This window comes from Triturus cristatus, chromosome 12, assembly GCF_964204655.1.
Source record: "Triturus cristatus chromosome 12, aTriCri1.1, whole genome shotgun sequence".
NCBI lineage: Eukaryota > Metazoa > Chordata > Amphibia > Caudata > Salamandridae > Triturus > Triturus cristatus.
The window spans coordinates 298,214,823-298,232,814 of record NC_140595.1 but is presented as its reverse complement, the minus strand read 5'-3'; the positions used below and the strand labels follow the sequence as shown (position 1 = coordinate 298,232,814).

The 17,992-nt window shown below is 43.8% G+C and overlaps 1 protein-coding gene across 1 annotated transcript in view; it reads left to right on the top strand.

Moving 5' to 3' along the window:
- MATCAP1 (microtubule associated tyrosine carboxypeptidase 1) overlaps window positions 1-16,775 on the top strand; it is a 153,189-nt gene extending 136,414 nt beyond the window's left edge. Inside the window, exon 7 of the mRNA XM_085639170.1 lies at window positions 16,412-16,775. Coding sequence (XP_085495296.1) covers window positions 16,412-16,576 — 165 coding nt within the window. The 3' untranslated portion in view covers window positions 16,577-16,775. The remainder of the gene's footprint in view (window positions 1-16,411) is intronic.
- The last annotated feature ends 1,217 nt before the right edge of the window (window positions 16,776-17,992 follow it).

Genomic DNA, 17,992 nt, shown 5'->3' with positions numbered 1-17,992 from the left:
GATATTTGTCTTAAAAAAAAGTTTCGGCAACTTCAGACCTAAAAATGTAAAACTTAAAGATCTTCCCCAGGCACATCAGCCCTGGCACTGGAACGCAGTCCTCTACACGAGGCTAGAAATGTAATCAGGCAAAATGCTGTCACTGACGGTGCAAGACCGGCAATGGATGAAGACGGCTGACCCCTGCTGCATGCCGTATGCTGTGGTGGGCCCAAGCAAAATGTGAATGACCCTTTTAACAAATCTGTGAATGAAGAGGACTGACCAAAAGCCCCTGTAAGAATGTATATAGGAATTGTTTTAATAATTTATTGGAAACACGTATGGCTTGCAAGGTGCCGGAAGCTCTCTCGAGGCAGAGTCTGCTTAAAGAAACAAAGGTGGCAAGGTACTTCATCTAATATGACTTAGTTATGGAAAAGGAAAATTGTACAATTGCTGGTACCCATAATCTTAAAAAGCAGCCCAGAGGAAGCCTTATATAGCAATGTTTTAAAGTCAAAGGAAAAAACTAATTAAGAACGACCCCAAGATAGTAAGACTCCAATATGAATAATTGTACTCTTGAAGAGTAGACCTAAACATGTAATGTCTTTTGAAATCGCCTTTGTGTCACACTTCCGAGTTTTCACCCATTAAGGAACTGTGATAGAAAGAACAATTTAAAACAATTTTAAAAAGATATATCCACGCTGCCATGTAAATGTACCCAATAAGACCTGTAACTGTCAAATGGTATCAGCAAGTTTATCAATAAATTCAATAAAAAAAAATAAAAAGATATATCAAGTGGAGAAACAAAACAGGAATGCCTGAACCTTTCTGTATTATAATAGTGCCACTTCTTGTCCAGGTCAGATGCAGGTCATTCCAAAATAAAGGGGCCCCTGGAGCATTTGCCTGGGGAGCAAAATATAGATATTAGGGATCAAAAAAGACAAAATAAAGCGAAAGTTTAACTCATTGCCACATAGTAAAAAAAACACAGGACATTGTTTAATAAAATGGAAGAAAGAAACAAAATGCTGGGCGAGTCAGTCTCCAACTTTCCAACTATGTAGCCATGGCTCCAGGAAACACCGAATGGAACCAAGGTGAAGTAAGAGGTGCCGTACACCTGGACATCTAGGCACCGATGGGGATGCATACAACCAGAGTTGTGAGCACAACAGCCAGTACCTTAGACCAGTTACTCCGCCATTAGAGTTCATGACAGAGTTGAAAATGTGGGCAGGCCCTTATTTTATTGCAATAAATGGAGGAAAGCACTGTGAGAACAGTCACATTCTGAGTTTGCTTTTGAAATTACTTGTGATTTCACCTTCTTAAAAGAATAAGTCTGGAACTGTTGTCGTGGATCCTCTGTTTGTGCACTGAGGGTTCAGAGGCACAAAAGGAATCAAGTCTCAGAATCAAGTCTACTCCGTTAAGCTTGCAAAATGCTCTCTTCATTAATGTTACTTCCCCTCTTTAGAGGAAGGGGATTCACCCGCAAGGATATTCATTTGGGGAGGATTTTGCTGTTTAGATTAAAACATGTGGGAGCTTATTCAGCAATGTAGACTTCCAGCTTGTATGATGCTAATGTGTTTCACAAGTCGGGTTCTGTAAACACAACAAGTTCAGTTAGGAACCATATCTGACAAACAATAAAAAACAAATACATTATTTGCCCTCTGAAGCAGGGTTGTGCAAGATCCTTCTAAGAATGGTTTTGGAGCCTGGAAAACAAAAGCAAACCACTGTATCATCGCAGGCTGTATCAAGAAAGATAGAAGCATCGGAAAAAAAACTTGAAACATCTGCTATGTTTAAATCCTTTGCAAAAGGTCATTTTTAAATCACAATCTCTAATTCGGTCTCCCTTTTAAGTAGGGAGGAAGCGGTGCCAAGTCAAATTTGAATTATCAAAGTGCATGGATCTGAAGCATGGTCCTGGTTGAGCAAGGGTGTCTTGGGTGACTCACACACCATTTGCAAAAATATTACAATTCAGCACTGTTCACAGAAGGTACCTGCTACAATCTTGGTGACTAGACAAGGAATACCCTCATAGTAGTAATCAAAGTACCATTGAGGTAACACCATTGCTCTTTAAACTGTGTCAACGAAGCAGACATCTTGGAGCGGAGAAGCGGGAACTACACAGGCTGTTCAGTTAGTGACCTCCGACGACCTGAAAGCACAATCGATGTTGCAGCACCTTCCATCTTGAGGCACTCCCAAACTCCAGTTAGTCTCAGTGATGTAATGCTAGATATATCTGTGAAGACTGTGCAAAAACCTCTGAGGGCCCATAGAGGTGTGCAGTGAAAGGGTAGCATGGATTAAGGTTTAAGACCCACCCCCTGGCTCCTTCCATTCACCAGCCCCATTACAGATGAGCAGAGTCTCACAAAACAGAGCCTAGCTACAGCTTAAGATATGTATTCCACAGAATCCATTTGCAGAGAGTGGTCTTTCATCTTTTTTCTCTTTTGAAAGGGGTTATATATCATTTAGCCAGCAATGGTGCTAATTTCTGGTTTTGCAATGTGTGTGTGTGTATATATATGTGTGTATATATATATATATATATTCACTGAAAAAACCATAGGTTTCACACATGTTATAGTTAGCGGAAATTTTACTGATAAAAAACCTGTGAAATTGCCCCGTTATAGTTAGCGCAGGCAACTATAACTCACGCGACCGCAATCCTCTGCTGATGCTAATACTGTATTTAGACACTTATTTGCCCATGTCTTCTTCCATACATTTTTAGCTATACATATATTACAAATATTTTTTTTTCATAAAGACACATATGTCATCAGCAGAAGATTGCGGTCGCGTGAGTTATAGTTGCCTGCGCTAACTATAACGGGGCAATTTCACAGGTTTTTTATCAGTAAAATTTCCGCTAACTATAACATGTGTGAAACCTATGGTTTTTTCAGTGAATTTGCAAGGTTTTTTAAATGCTAATTCCTAACTATAACGTGTGTGAAACCTATGGTTTTTTCAGTGAATTAGTACGGTTTTTTAAATGCTAAATTTTTTTCCCTTATAATAAGCCCTGTACATTTGGTGGCCTACGGCCACCAAAAGCACAGGGGGTGGGGTAAGTGTGGATAGTGTTTTTTTCCTTTATAATAAGCCCAGCACATTTGGTGGCCTTCGGCCACCTAAAGCACAGGGGGTGGGGTAAGTGTGGATAGTGTTTTTTTTATTTTTATTTTTTTACCGTACGCTTACCGTAAGCGTACGGTAAGCGTACCCCGCGAAATTGCCGAAAAAAAAATAAAACCGTTTTTGCACTTGGGGGATGTTTGGGGACTCCCTCAACATGACTATGTGGGAGGGAGTTCTCAAAACAGCCCCGTAACATGTTTTTGGCCATCATGTTTGATAAACAACACTCAGTGCGAGAGACAAAATGGCGGCCGCCGCTTCCTGGTTTCGGCCGATTCGAATGTTTACTAAGATCTAAGAGCCAATCAGAATCGCGCTCGCGCACGCCACCGTACGCTTACCGTAAGCTTACCGTACGCGTACCCCGTGATTTTTTTTAAAATCAATAAATGTTTTTTTTGTACTTTTCTGTCCTTCTTTGACCCCCTTACAAATGTTAGGGGGTCTGTAACTCTCCTCATTGCCCCCTTTCCTTGTTTTCACTCTTTTTTTTCAGAGTGAAATACACAAAATGGCGGCCGCCGCTTCCTGGTTTCGGCCGATTCGAATGTTTACTAAGATCTAAGAGCCAATCAGAATCGCGCTCGCGCACGCCACCGTACGCTTACCGTAAGCGTACCGTAAGCGGGCTCAGATATATATATTGATTTAAAGGCTATTTTCTCAGAATCTACTGAACAGATTTACACCAAACCTACAAAAGGCACTTCCTTGACCTAGGGACTACCTCTCTGCCAAATTTTGAGTAATTCTGTTCAGCCGTTCGGGCTGTAGCTCGTTCTAAAGGTCCTATGGAAAAATGCATGGGAAAAACGCGTTTTGGGACCCCCCTTTTATCTCAGCCCCCGCTTGACGAATCCCCCCGAGACTTTCAGGGTAGGAGCGGAGCGTAGCGCCCCACCTATTTTGAGAAATTCGCGAGGATTCGTCGACCGGCGCCAAAGTTATTCAAAATAGAATGTTGAGGTTTTCCTATGGAAACGTGGTCCTAACTATAACTACCTACTGGCGACCGCCAGTAGGTAATATATATATATATATATATATATATATAGGTCTTCATTGAAGATACAATGGAAAATGTTGCCTTACATAGCCATTTTTGATATTTGTAAATAACTTTTCACTCTCTTGAAGTGCTATGGCACCCCCACATACTCAGAAATATTCAGCATGTGAATATTAATGAACTCAGTGGCTGCACTTTGGGCGTTAGCCCAATATCTTCCAGTCAGCACCCTGCCTTTTACCTTGACTATGGGACCAGTTACACTCATGACTGCTTCCACCTGAACTGTATCTCAAGCCCTGGACATCGATCCTCTTTAATCCCTTTAAAAGGGCATGAAGACTTTTGCCTTTTTGAATGTAGCCCGTGGTACCTTCAAGAAAACGCCAACATTAATACAATCTACAGTATTCTAACCTCACATTGTTTGTAGCAATTGCATAGCTTATAGTCCGATGTTCATAGCTTCTCAATTCAAACTTCTCACACACACACACACACACACACACATGCAAAGCCCTACACAACACAGGACCAGGATACCTGAACAGACGCATACACTTTCACCAACCCTACAAACACCTATGCTCTGCCTCAGTGTCACTTGCACACATTCCCTGCATCTGCAAAAGCAAAACTGGAGGCCGCTCATGCTCCTACATTGCACGCAAGACATGTCCTGACCTCCCTCAACACATCAGAGCCTCTTCCTCACTTCTTGAGTTCCGCAAGAAGCCAAAGACCTGGCTCTTCGTATAAGCACCCTGGGGACCACAAACCTACACACCTGCCCAAGTGCCTGCTTGCCCTCTCTGATTATTAGTACGCTATACAAATAAATATAACATAACAGCTGTCATCATTCTAGGTAACACCACTTACCACCTGCGCCCTGGCATCGAAGCCTAACATCACTGATATCCTAATCTCTTTAAAAAAAAAAAAAAAAACCCTCAGCGCTTATTGATTTTGGAAAAGCTAATGCTGTAAACATGAGTGTTCCTGCTTTACCTTCTGTCAATAACAGCCTTGTTTATGAATTGCTGTCTACTGGTGGCGTCCCTCAAAACTCAACACACTGCTATAACTACGCACCTAAAAAAATACTAATACCAACTCCAAGGTGATGCCTAACTACAGACCTGTCTGTAGACTTCCATGAATCCAAAAGGCCCTTGATGCAGTGGTTATTTTTGAACCTTTCACAGATCTAGAAAGAGATTACCAGTCTGGCTTCCATCCCTGGGTTTCCATGGAAGTCTGCATCTGAGGCCAAATGCTCACCAGCAGACACAAATGAAAAGTGCTTTTAAAGGAGATCTCACTTTAAAAACTACATCTTGCACAAGGCAGGTCATGGCTGTGCACCAAGTTATCTGTCCAATTTATTTAAGATTTGCCACCTATCAAGGTGGCAGAGCTCATCCTCTGAGAATCTCCTGTATGTGCATCAACCGAAGCTCAGAACATATGAACACATGCCCCCTCCCCCCCCTATGTATAGGGCTCCTCCCTCTGGAGCTCCCTTTCGCAGCCCTTACAAATGTTAAAGACTTAGAAAATATCAGAAAAGGCTTGAGGGCGCACCCATTTAGTTCCTTGTATGGCCTGGTCTCCCTGGAATATTTTTTTTTAATTGGATTAACCTTTTTGAAAACACGTATGTATTGAGATTCAAAACCAAGAAGGGGTGATCTGAATTCATACCAAGAAGCTTCTGGTAAATATAAATCGTTATGGAGTAGTCAGATAGGCCATTGACGCGCACTGTACATTAGTTGATTGTGATACGGCTGAAAGGGTTTTAGCTACATGCAGGGAAACCTAGAACTCACTGAAGGCCTCCACTTTCGGAGTAGGCATTTGGAGGGCCAGACCTATAATCAAGCTCCACTCTAAGCAGCTTGTTCACAAGTCATTCTTTCCTACAGGCTTTTAACCTCTTCAGTTGTGACACACTACCTATGCATTTACCTCCCATTCCAGCCTTTAAGGCCCCCTCACTCCAATTGCTAGTTATCTTCTCAGGATCATTCAAAATAAAGTATTAATCTGGGTCTGTAATTCTTCATTCCATTCTGGGTCTCAGCATGGTAAAATGTAATATTTGTCATCCCGGCTGTGAAGTTTTAGCACCTAGATTAAGGGACAAGGAGGCAAGAGCATGGTCAGAGATCGTGGCTTCCCACACCAGCAGCATCAGTAGGTTGTTCAACAAGTCTTAATCATTTCTTTAGTAAGTGCACTGGAAAATGAAAAGGAAGGTATCGTTTCTATGAAAACCATTCAGCATTCTCTAGGGATCCCATAATCCAATCTCTTTCTAACCAGATTTCAGGCATGTTAATAGGGAGAGAAGATCACACATGGGTCAACACATTGGAATCCCCTGTCCTTTTGCAGAATCTGCTAGGGCGCTTAAGAAGGTGTTCAAAAAGCTGTCTTGTCCTGCATTGGACATGTAGACCTTGACTACCGTTATCTGTTTTCCCCGAAGCCAATCAGTGACCTTTACATATCTGCTATAATGTGCTGGAATCAGGGAAAGAAGATGACACAATTAAGTTTAGTGTGGCGTTGGAGATGGACAGGTAAGGTCTTATTTCATTGTTGGCGGTAACAAGCAAACATAGTCTCATCCAGCAACCCATTTGAACAATATCCTCAATAGGTTGGAATATCAAACTTATGGAACTTGCTCCAGCACCATAATGAGACCACTCTCACTTTCACGAGACGAATGGTGGAGACCACAGGCCAAATCCCAGCAGGCCTCACTCCAGTCTCTGTAGTGGTAGCATCCCCATCATCCCATTACCAAGGGTCTTCAAGCTGGACAGTCAGACAAATAAGGAATGGGGCCTCCTGGGTAGTCATTCTGATGCCTGGTACTTTATTTAAGATTAGCAGATGAGCCTTGTGAGAAGTTGGCCTGGCATATGCTGTTCCTAGTTATAGGGACACCTTGCACCAGTCCAATTCGACTCTTATTGATGATAGGTTTAAGACAACCTTTAAAGAAAGCTATCCTAGTGGTAGCTGTGGAGAGCAGCCTTCAGGCTAAGTCTTGAAGGAGTGTTAAGCTTATTGTTTTACCATAATAACCTCTTGAATGACCAAATGAAAGAGTAGCCCACACAGGTATATATATAAAATATATGTATTTATTCTAGACAGAATCCCACAGTCACTTTATGTGGCTAGTGGCAAAGTTACACTTCAAACAAGCATTTATATACACAATAAATAGCACAGAAACCAATGGGCCCCAGGGGGGACCAAACCATATACTAAAATAGTGGTATAAGAACCACGACAATTCTACAGGCAATGCCTAGGGCATTCGGGATTGCTTGCCCCTTCAGAATCCACCCACAGTTATGAGGAAGGGGACCCACGGGAGACGCGTGCAGTGCAAAGAGCTGCTATCGGGATCGCAATGTTAGCCTATGGAGAATGTCGCGGTTGAATATTTAAAGATTAAAGACACTTCTAGCAGTAGTACAAAGTTAAGGCTTGAGACTTAAGGCTTTGGAGAGCCCACCACCACGGGAGTACCTAAGTACCACTGTTACCTGCCCCAGGGAAGCCGGGTGCATAGGTCGATTCTGGTGTCGGGTCGCGGGCTGATTTTCAATGGAAAAGGAGTCCAAACTGCTGCTAGCTGAAAGCGTCGATGAAGTCGTGAAGATCTAAGATGTAGAAAATGTAGAGAAGAACCTGAAAGCAGAGGGGACAGAGTCTGGGTCATGGCACAGTGACCAGGGGGCTCACAGCAAGGAGCCCTTCGATGTCGGGTGCTTCAGTTGAGGAAGATGCAGCTTGGCTCTGCAGTCACGGGCTCCGGGAGGCTTCAAGGAAGGCCAGCTTCTGGAGGGCGACTGTCCCACGTCGGATGAGGGTCGCTGCGGTGTTAGTGTCCCGATTGGATCCACTAAGCCTTGGCAACCGCAACCCACGCAAGATGAACAAAGCAGCTGCTGGTGCAGACCCACGAGGTCTGAGGGTGCTCTCCTTTGGAGAGAGCGCAGAGCAGGCCTGGAGCAATCAGGGGAACTCTTGGATGTGAAGATTCTCCTCCGCCAGGGCCCACAAGTCGAGTGACGAGGGACCGCGGAAGGCAGCAAAATGGAGTGCGTAAAAGGGCTCCCACGGGCCACCGGAGCGGGCTAGGGAGCTGGGATTTGGCACAGATGCTGCTTAAAGGTTGGCTCAGAAATGGGCCAAAGCACAACTTCCCCACTGGTCGGGGTCGTGTGCTATGCAAGAGGTGGCCGGGGTCTCGGGGTATGCAGGGATCTCGGCACCCACGCGGCCACGGTGCTCAGACTTGCTGGGCACGCTCACAGGACTCTGGGATGCTCTGGAGACCCACCTCAAGGTTGCTGGAAGACGTCGAAGTTCGTGAGAGCAGCGAAGTTCCAACCGGGTATCTTGCAGTCTTTCAGGTGCCTGCCAAGCAGGGGGATAACTCCTTTATCCCAAGGGAGATTTCTTCAGTCAGCTGGGCTGCAGCTCGTCGCAGGTCAGTTCTGTAAAGTTCTGGATTAATCTGAGGCTCTGGGGCCAGGTTATTCACATATATCCCCAAGATTAGGGGATGGTCTCAACAAGAGCCTGCCAATCAGAGTAGAGGCGGCAAGGGTGGCTACACCCACTCCCCTTTGTGTGTTTCCCGCCTGGGCGAGGGGCAGGATGCCCCTGAACCGGTTCCAGGCGGTGTATGCAGAATTGGGGCTCTGCAGCTGCCTACGTGCAACTCTGAAAGGACATTTGGTGCACCTACCCTGTTCCAATCCACATTATCCTGTCTGGGGAGATGCTAGCACCTCCCTGTCACAGGAGCCCTATTGTCCAGCTGGCGAGGCTGGGGTTTTCCCCAGCAACAGCCAGCCAGGGTCGTGTAGGTGGCGGGCAGTAGCCATTTTGTGTAACTTGTGCACTTTTAAATTGGTGTCTAAATTCTACCGCTTTTCCCATATCGCCCTTCTAGCAAGGGGGAATCGTACCCTCATGCCCATGGCTGGACTGGGGGTATGATTCCTTCATGTTTGACACCAAACACGATATGGTTCTGTGTAGCCATTCTCAAGTTATCGCGATGACGCGATTCACTTATAATGCGGTTAAGAGTATATGGTATGGCTACACTACAAACAACCCAGTAATGATTTTTCGAAGGTTGCAGAGAGGTCCTACTCACGTAGGGGTCCCCCCTCACACATACCTCAGCACCCAGCCCTGTAGGATTACCAGGGCCTGCCATAGGGGTGACCTATGAGAGTATATGTGTTGTAATGGTGTGGGATATAGGGTACCTACATCCCTGTAAGGGGTGCTAGCACCACCTTACCCAGACTACAGTAGTGGTCTGGTGGTGTCAGTTTGGGTGGCTGTCCCAGGGTGGCACAATAAGTGCTGCAGCCCTGGTAGGCCTACTGGGGGACCCATGCCCTGGGTACCTAGGGTACCATCTACAAGGGACTGGTAGGGCATGCCCAGCATCCAATTAGGTTTGTACCTAGAGTACTCACATCAGTTTTAGGGAGAAAGCAGATAGGCTGGGGTCCGGGATAGCAGGATCCCAGCCAGACTAGTCAAAAACCACTCAAATACCAGGCAAAAAGTTGGGGGCAACCATTAGTCAGATTCCACTCTCCTACAAGCCTCCTCTTCTCTTAGGTTAAATCCCTTTGCAGCTGAAGACCTTGGAAATGTAACCCTTGTCAGAGCAGACTCTGTCTCAGGACCTAGCGCCATACCAATGTTTCAATCTGGCATTTATCCATTGAGCTGGTGAGAGCTCTGTAGAGGCAGCGCTTGACCTCCTCATAGTGCCATTTCTTGAAAAATGCTAAACTGACTGGGCCATTGGTGTCTGATTTTTATCTTTCTGTAGTTTCTTGCTCAGTTATCAGGCGAAAAAGCTGAAGAGAGGCAGTGCTAATACCTTGATTTGAAGAGCATTTGCAATTCTGGAATGTGATTGAGACTTTACGTCATCCCTCTCTAAGTACCATCTTTTTTTCACCTCTCTTGGTCCTCTGGCTTCCTTTAGTTTCAATTTCCCACCCTATGGACACACTCAGATCATTCCTTTGTCTGGTCATCTCTAAGAAGAGTGAAGAATGGACCTCTGGCCTGCGCTTCTTCCTCTAGACCTTTAAAATGGCTACTATTCCATCTTGAATGTTTTCCAGCTCTACAGAGCACATTAGTGCAGCCTCTGCTTACACTCTAACAGCATTCAGTGACTTCTGCTTCTCGAAGAAGTTCACTTTCCCCCTGCACACTCTTGTGCCAGTTGGGACATGTTCCAACTGAGGGTTTCAATCCATGCACCATGATCAGAGTTCAGCTTTGGAGGCCTATAGACAGATCAAACTTTATCTCTTTCCATAGCTAACTTTTAAAGGTTGTAGCCTATCAAAGAGGTCTTCCTTAGGAAGGACCTTAGCGTTTGGAGTGGGATTTTTAGCTCCCCAACCTAATGAGGTAGAGGCTTTGTCTGATTCGTAGGCCAGACACAATTGAACGGGAGCAAAGACATGAGAGACTCATCTTTGCTGGAAGGAGGTTTCAGCAGCTCTCACTATAGTGAGTAGTTTCTAAGGATAGTCATTATGGACTCATGTTAGTGTTTCTTCAGTGCTTGCTACTGAGTTTTCAAAGTCTGAGGCTACAGCAGCTGTCTATACCCATCGGTGTGTCTGTGGCCCTCAATGGCACTTTCCAAACATCCACCTTGAGAGGACATTGGAATTAAGACAGTTGCCGTGGCATGAAAAGTGAAGTCCGTTGTTGTCAAATGCTATACTCTTGAGAGCGAGCTATTATCTCTTATAGGCCCCAAGCCAAGGAGACAACACAGTCCGTTACCCCCCCCCCCCCCCCCCCCCCCCCCCCAGTTGTCCAGATAGAGGGTTCTCGAGTACCAAGTCGGTGCAGGACCTACATCCACAACGGTCTCTAGTGGGCTATCTTTATATTTGAAACAAGGAGGCCATGTCTCTGGCCCGGAGGGGGGGCCAGCGGAGCACATCAGGTATCAACCACCAGAGTTCTTTTTGTTTTTCCAGTTAATAAGGAGACAGGTGGCCAGTGGGACATTGCTTCTTCTGGTCTTTGACAACCTTAGCCAGTCTGGGGACACTCACATAATTCAGGGATGTCCCAAGAGGCTGCCATCTCACCTCAGTGGCTGCTATCTCAGAGAGGCCTGCTTTGGCATCCTGACACTCTAAAACGTTTGCCGCCCAGGTCACCAGGGTAGAGGACCTATATGGATCTCAACCAACCTCTAACAGCCCCATAGGGCACCACCTTGCTCATGCTGTCTTATAGATGTGTTTTCAAGCTTGGGGTGTGATACATTGCCCTTATCAAACTGTTATCAGTGTTCATCTTGTGAGGTGAGAGCAGAAAGATGAACATCTCCCCTCCTCATGTACTCCGAGACACCTAATCATCTTTTAAAGCGCTCATTTGTTGTCCATTGTGGGAAAGCTCTGCAGGGGCTTAGGGCAGCGCATCTGTTCTCACTAATACGGAGCAGGGCCTTGAGGGAGCGGTAAGGTCCGGTTACAGAGTGGTTTGGCATCATCACTGTTGCTGACTGTCGATTGCTTAGCAAAGGCAATGGAGAAGAGGCACAGTGTAACCTAAGAGAATGGCAGTGTTTCTACATAATTCGGCTGGGTCTTGTGGACATTCGGCATGGTAGTTAACAAGTGAACTTGCTACCAGTCGCAGCCTGTCTCTTTATACCCATGCACCATTGCCCAGCCTTCCTTCTTGATCCTAGGACACAGGATCTTCATAATGTTAGACAATATTGGCCCAGGGCGTTACCGGTTTCGGACATACTAAGGGATTTGGGATAATGTTCCCTGGAGCAAGATGATTCTTCCATAGGATACCTTCCATGGACCACATCCGTAAATACTTTTTTGTTGTTGGTTTGAGCACTCCATGGGAGTGCATGTGGTTTCTTTGCTCTCTCCTGGATTGCTGCTGACCCCTCGCATCCCCTCACCCCTGGTCTCTCGGTGTTGATCCTCATTCCGCCTAACTAGTCTGTAAAAGCATAGTAACAGGTATTTTTTTTGCCAGGTTTAACCAAAGAGCTGGTTTTACCTGGTTTGTCTTTTCTCACCTGCCTTTGAGTTGGTGTACAAAAGCCCAGGCTTTGGCAGCATATGTGTCACTGAGAGAGTGGAAGACTGCTGCACTTGCTGATCTTGCCAGGCAGAATATGTACTTAGAGAAAAATATCTTCTCTCAGAGTCCCATACACCTGCTTCCCAGACTGCTACAGAGTAACAAATAGCTAGGGCAATTGTTTCAGTTCTCCATCATGTGGAAAATAAATGGCACACGTTTTCCTTTAATTTATGACATGTTCTCAGCTGGCTGTTATGTTCTTTTAGCTACCCGCAACTAGTCCTATGTTATCTTTAAGATGGATCACGTGACAGATTTTTAAAATAATCTGTTCAGTTTCCCATGTGAAATTTTAATAATAAATCATGCTGTTTATAAAGATTGAAAACATTGAATTTAGTGTTCTGTTTTGAGATACTTTAAGATAGGTTTGCTTTTCCTTTATTGTTCTTTTTTTTCTGACAGTGCTTTACAAACAGGCACTGACAAAGCCAGTAGCTTAGCACTCTCATTACAAAGGCAATACCTATTGGCTTTGCCAATGATAGTTTTAAATTGCTATTGCGGGTTAGCCATAAATCCCTTGCCCGGTTTCCACAGCTTTTATCCCCGTCAGCATTCATTTTCTTCCTTCATTGTCATTCTTCTTCCCTACTTAAAAACAAATATATATTTATGATGGGACGACCCCCTAATTTAAAATATTCACTCACTTGAAAAATTACTCTATAGCCCTGCTTTCAAATATGCTTCTTTTTTCCCCCCATTTTTATGAGAGCTGCATTTAGTATTTTTACAGTCCCGTTTATCCCTTACCCAAATTCCCCCCACTAAGTGTGTCTTGTTACCCTTCTTTAACTTTAATATAAAGTGTTTGCTCTAGGGTCTACATTTCTTTTTCATGCACAATTTTTGGGCATTTTTAGAGTTAATTAATCTTGTATAACTGTTCTTGTATTTAGTTTTTTTGTATTGTTTATTTTCGACCACGCTGCTTTTAATAACAATAATAAAACATATAGGTGATTTGTAGAGCGCATGGTTACTCCATCCGGAGCGTCCCCACGCTGAGGATTCTTTCTCTAGCTACAGAGGCCTAAACACGCACTCTCAACAGACACTAGATTTGTCTAAAAAAACAGGTTTTAAGTTTTTTACTGAAGCTAGTTCTGAGTATTCCTGTCATAAAGCTAGAGGCTAAGTGTTCCACATTTTAGAATCCAGAAAGCTGAAGAAACACCCTCCCATCCATGCTTTCTTTACAGGGGGTATGTCAATAAGCAAGGCCCCTGCAGACTTAAGACGACTTCTGGGTTGATAGGTTTCACAAGTGAAGCCAAATACGAGGATCCTTTCCTGTTCAAAATCTTATGGCAAAAACACATTGCTTTGAAAGCCACTCTCTTGCGCACAGGGAGCCAATAAAGTTTGTCAAGGGCAGATCCCATGGATGAGTGCCTAGGGAGATTGAGTAGCAGATGTACTGCCGCATTCTGAATCCTCTGAAACTTTCTCGGTCAACTCTGTGAGGTTCCAAGATCTAACACATTTCAATAGTCCAGCCTAGCTATAACAAGTGCCTGGACTATTGATTTGTTAGCCGCTTCAATATTTTGTTTAATGTTTTTTAAATCCCCAAACATTTTCCTGCTAAACTGGAGACCTGGCTGTCAATTGATAGATTAGCGTCAAACCAAATGCCAAGGTTTTTCACTTTTGGCTTAGGAGTCGGCTGTGGTCCAAGACTGTCTGGCCACCACGCAGTGGACCAGATAGATGGTTGCTTTCCTAGGACCAGTACCTCAGTTTTTCCGGCATTAATCTTAAGGCAGCTATAGTCCATCAATTCCACCAGCCTATCCAGGCAGGATCTGAGCTGAGCCGCAGTGGCTCCCTCCTTCTGAAATAGAGTAATAATAAGCTGCATGTCATCGGCGTGTGACACCATATTAAAGCCATGGTGCTCGATGACGTCTGCTAGGGGGCACATGTAAAGATTGAACAGTGAAGGACTCAGTGCAGAGCCTTTAGGCACCCCCTGCCTTCATTTGCTTTTCTACTAAATTGTTTTGGATGGCATGAAAGAACAGTGAAGATGCCCTCTATGTGAACCTTCCTCATTATGGAGTCATTGCCTTTGTATGTGTCCTCTTTTAAAAGAGGAGATTGGTCAGCAATGTTGAAGCAAGTGTTTTAAAAGTTGCACTCCCACTACTTCAAAGTCATAACATTTCAAGTCCCTACATTACAGCTAAGAATTTTTATAAATTGAGAGTCATTAAATCACAGGAGTCATTAGAGGTAAGTCAATTCAAGTATTGATAGCTAACATATTTTCAAGTTCTTGCCCTTTTTAGTATATATTTTTTTACCACTGCTGCGCCCAAATTGGTGGCAGTTTGGAGCTATTAAAAGTTTCCAAATTATCAGGCGTTACTGTGATATATTGACAGTACTTTTGATTTCATTCAACAAAATATTTTGCACAGTATTAGCTCAAAAGAATGCCTATGTGTTTCAACCGTGCTGTCCGATGCAGAAAAACCACGCTGAAATTAATTACACCACACGTTTGATGAAAATAGAACTTATTCAAGTATGTATCTTTGCTAATTGGAATAAATCTGTTCAGTTATTTTGGGGACATTGGTGTTTAAGCATGTGTAGGGTGGGTTTGAAAGTGTTAAATTGTTATCTGGACTGTTAGCCTAAGGCAGAGACCTACAAAACCGGTTTTGCGGACTATATACTGACATAAAGAAAGGTGATTGGACAAAGCAGATTTATCTTCCAGCTTCATTTTTGTTCTGTAGACTCTCTAATTGGAAGGACGCAACTTGAGGAAAATTATTACGGTTAATCTGACCGGACTGGGGGACTGGGTCCCCACATCCTGAAAAATAACAATAAAGGAGCCATAACCATGCAGTGGGAACATCCTCTGACCCCTTAGCTCAAGTGGAGCATCCAAGAGAGACCACTGACCCCTCCCGGGTACAAAATGAAAGTTGTTTCACTCTTGGGTATGCAGCTTACACAACCCCTTATCAAGATTTGGTTAACCTAGGGCAAGAGGTCTTGACGCCTTGGTGGACCTCCCACAGGGCTCAACAAGAGTCTACAAAGTCAGTTTTTTGGACATATATTAACTTCAAAATTACATTCTGCTTCGGCATTGGCACTCTTACAAGTCCTCCTCTGAATTTAGATACAGACTTTGGTGAAGGTTTGTCAAATGGAGCCAAGTTAATAAGTATCCAAAAATTAGATTTCTTATTGCACGAGGTATCGGTCTTAATTATGACCACTAGGTTCTCCTTGCCCTTAATGCATGTATTGGTGGAACTTCTAAAAAATATAAAGATAACACAGGCAGGAATAGACTAAATGAATGAAGCTTTGTTGAAGTTGAAAGCTTGAGTGGTCAAATAGAGGGTAAAAATTGAAGTTTGGATCTAGGTTTGAAGCTACGAGTGGTGATTACAGTTTAACTGTAAGCTGGTAATAGTGATTTCTGTGATGTAGTTTTGAGAGAGTAAAGAACTATGAGGGCAGCACATCCGAGGGTCATGGGCTAGAGGAACTGTATGGATACACAATGAGTAGCTTCCAAGTAGAAATGGCAAGTGGTCACCATATTAACCCCAGACTTGGGTTGCTATTCAAGCCAAGGTATATAGGGAGGTCCAACATTTATTGTTGGCTTGACAGGAAGATAATTTGGGAGCATGTCTTGAACAAAGTCCATCAGTAAGTAAAGATCTTCTTCAGTTACTCTCGGTTCATAATGTGTGCATGTTTGAGCGCTATAAAGTAATTAATTTGCAACAGAAAACATGTCCTCCCTGTTTTCTATGCAAAGAGAAAATGTGAATGCAATTTTAACTCTTTGTATGGATTGTTCTGGATGGCCTTTCTTCTGCCGCTGTTCCTGTGTTTAAACATTTGGCATTCTTATTCACTTATTCTTTGAAATATCTTTAAAACTGTCTAGAATGGTTGAAACTGACTATCTATGGTGGATGTAAGAATCATTTTGCTCAGTCTCTCTTTTTCGCGTTCCAGGTATCATATGACGATGTGGATCGTCTGAAGAAATTTGCAGTGCTGGATAATCCACGGATTCCCCATTTCCTGCGGGATCAGGAGCGGTACCAGCAGCAGCTGGACTACATCATTGAAGTAAATCAGCTTAATGATGAAGAGCTGTGCTCTCTGCTCCCAAAATGACAAGCCAGGTGATCCATCACACCTCGACTTCTGCTCAAACCAGCAGCCATCACACTGTTCACTCCAAAAGTCGGCGCTCCTGTCATCTCACCCATTAGATTTTACCATCACTGCAGAGTTCTGGACGATATAAGTCATCTGCGTCGTTGATCCCTGCTGCTGTCAGATCGCCGGCGGTCTGTGATAGTAAAAGGTCTCCAAAATTAGGAGTTACTGTAACATTTATTTCTTGCTGGTACAGAAGGGATCGAAATAATCCATTCTGTACTGACTTTTTATCTACCTCCTTGACAATCAGAATAGTCAACTCTGGTTGCGACTGATCGTGCCCTAAAAAAGTACAAAGAACATCTATGATCTCACCAGACATGCGAGGAAACTCTTTTAGCTGAGCAATTAGAACTGAAATCCCCGGAGACCTGCCTTAATTGTACAGAGCTCTTACAAGCACTAACCAATGAGAAAAATGCCACGTTGCCTGGTTAGTCATTGTATACGACCTTGTGTATCAGATTAGAAAACACAGTTTTGACCAATCATAACCGGACATTCTAGACTGTCCTGTTAGGCTTCATCATTTCATTAGCAAATCAAAGTAAGAATTGAAGAGTCTGAGAGACATAATTGGCACCATTTAGCGAATGTTTAAGTGTGTACTCAAAGACTTGTTTAATGAAGCTGTTTAAACGAAATCTACCCAAAGTGCATTAGCGATCCGACGAGATTGTGAACGAAGAAACCAAAAGGTTTTTTTGGTAAGGAGGTTGATAATGGTACAGATTTTCACAGGGACTTAGCCCAGGTCCTTGAATTGCAAAGTGGCTGTCTCATTTTGACCTGCAGCTTGTTCTGATAACTTACAGTAGTTTTTGGATGAAGGGAGTAGTGTTGTATTTTGTTGCCAAAAGATTTTGCCTCTTTATCATACATCGTTGTGTGGGCAAGGCAGTGCGCTTTGAAGGTGATGACGAGGGTATTGACAAGTCTCCACTGGAGGGACTGCAGAGTCCGGTAATTGGAATCTGGACTCTTCTTTCCAGTTACCAATTTGACCAAGATATTCTGCATCACACTAAAGTAGGAGATTTAGTGCTTTGTCAGGCTGAATTACAGCAAATTCGTGTAATCAAGGCTAGAGTTGTGGTTTCTACCTACTAATGTATATGGTTATCCGGAGGAGGAATAGTCTCTTAGGTGGTGAAATATGCTCACCACATATCCTCAAACACAAAATGTGATGGGAGGAATGCTTGCAATTTATTTAATCTCTGACAATCACTTGGAGTAGGATTCCAACCCGTGTTCTTTTGCCCACCATGCCACATCAGTTTCGACCAGCTATATGCAAATCAGCCTTGGCATTGCTCCAATAGGAACAGTCCAGCCTGAACTGTAAGGCTAGGTTCTCCCTGAACA